The sequence below is a fragment of the Fukomys damarensis genome, unplaced genomic scaffold (genome assembly GCF_012274545.1).
Source record: "Fukomys damarensis isolate Sample0158 unplaced genomic scaffold, DMR_v1.0_HiC HiC_scaffold_18503, whole genome shotgun sequence".
Lineage (NCBI taxonomy): Eukaryota > Metazoa > Chordata > Mammalia > Rodentia > Bathyergidae > Fukomys > Fukomys damarensis.
This window is the reverse complement of record NW_022919415.1, coordinates 1-1,637: the sequence shown is the minus strand read 5'-3', so window position 1 is coordinate 1,637 and position 1,637 is coordinate 1. Positions and strand designations below refer to the sequence as shown.

The window sequence follows — 1,637 nt, the reverse complement described above, 5'->3', positions numbered from 1 at the left end:
GCACAACTTCTTCAACCAAGCGGAGCACTTCTGCAGGTAACAAAGAATCCAGTTCTACTAGAGAAAGACTACGTGAACGTACCCGACTAAACCAGAGCAAAAAACTACCTTCTGCAGGTCAGGGAGCTAACGATGTGGCATTGGCTAAACGTTCCCGCAGTCGCACTGCTATGGAATGTGATGTTCGCATGAGCAAGTCTAAATCGGACAATCAGATCAGTGACAAAGCTGCTTTAGAAGCTAAAGTGAAAGATCTTCTCACACTGGCAAAAACTAAAGATGTGGAAATTTTACATTTGAGAAATGAACTCCGAGACATGCGTGCTCAACTGGGCATTAATGAAGATCATTCTGAGGGTGATGAAAAGTCTGAGGAGAAGGAAACCATTATTGCTCACCAGCCAACTGATGTGGAGTCTACTTTATTGCAGTTGCAAGAACAAAATACTGCCATCCGTGAAGAACTCAACCAGTTGAAAAATGAAAACAGAATGTTAAAGGACAGGTTGAATGCACTGGGCTTTTCCCTAGAACAGAGGTTAGACAATTCTGAAAAACTGTTTGGCTATCAGTCCCTGAGCCCAGAAATTGCCCCCGGTAGCCAAAGTGATGGAGGAGGAACTCTGACTTCTTCAGTGGAAGGCTCTGCACCTGGGTCAGTGGAGGATCTCTTGAGTCAGGATGAAAATACACTCATGGACCATCAGCACAGTAACTCTATGGACAACCTAGACAGTGAGTGCAGTGAGGTTTATCAGCCTCTTACCTCGAGTGATGATGCCCTCGATGCACCATCATCTTCAGAGTCAGAGGGCATTCCAAGCATGGAGCGCTCTCGTAAAGGGAGCAGTGGGAATGCGAGTGAAGTGTCTGTTGCTTGCTTAACAGAAAGAATACACCAGATGGAAGAGAACCAGCACAGTACGAGTGAGGAACTTCAGGCAACTCTGCAGGAACTGGCTGATTTACAGCAGATTACCCAAGAGCTGAATAGTGAAAATGAAAGGCTTGGGGAGGAGAAAGTCATTCTTATGGAGTCCTTGTGTCAGCAAAGTGATAAGTTGGAACACTTTAGCCGACAGATTGAATATTTCCGTTCCCTTCTAGATGAGCATCATATTTCTTATGTTATAGATGAAGATGTAAAAAGTGGATGCTACATGGAATTAGAGCAACGTTACATGGACTTAGCTGAGAATGCCCGTTTTGAGCGAGAGCAGCTTCTGGGTGTCCAGCAGCATTTGAGCAATACTTTAAAAATGGCAGAACAAGACAATAAGGAAGCTCAAGAAATGATAGGTGCACTCAAAGAACGTAGTCACCACATGGAGCGAATTATTGAGTCTGAGCAGAAGGGCAAAGCAGCCCTGGCAGCCACCTTAGAGGAGTACAAAGCCACAGTGTCCAGTGACCAGATAGAGATGAATCGCCTGAAGGCCCAGCTGGAGAATGAAAAGCAGAAGGTGTCTGAACTATATTCTATCCATAACTCTGGAGACAAATCTGATATTCAGGACCTCTTGGAGAGTGTTAGGCTGGACAAAGAAAAGGCAGAGACTTTGGCTAGTAGCCTGCAGGAAGATCTGGCTCACACCCGAAATGATGCCAATCGATTACAAGACACCATTGCCAAGGTA

At 45.1% G+C, this 1,637-nt stretch overlaps 1 protein-coding gene across 1 annotated transcript; it reads left to right on the top strand.

The window, feature by feature from the left end:
* Positions 1–5: 5 nt before the first annotated feature.
* LOC104860637 (cytospin-A-like) lies at positions 6–1,634 on the top strand (the record flags this gene model as incomplete). The annotated part of the gene is made up of 1 exon (XM_033760628.1): positions 6–1,634. A coding segment is annotated over one exon (1,629 nt), but the record flags the coding sequence as incomplete, so codon positions are not given.
* Positions 1,635–1,637: the final 3 nt, after the last annotated feature.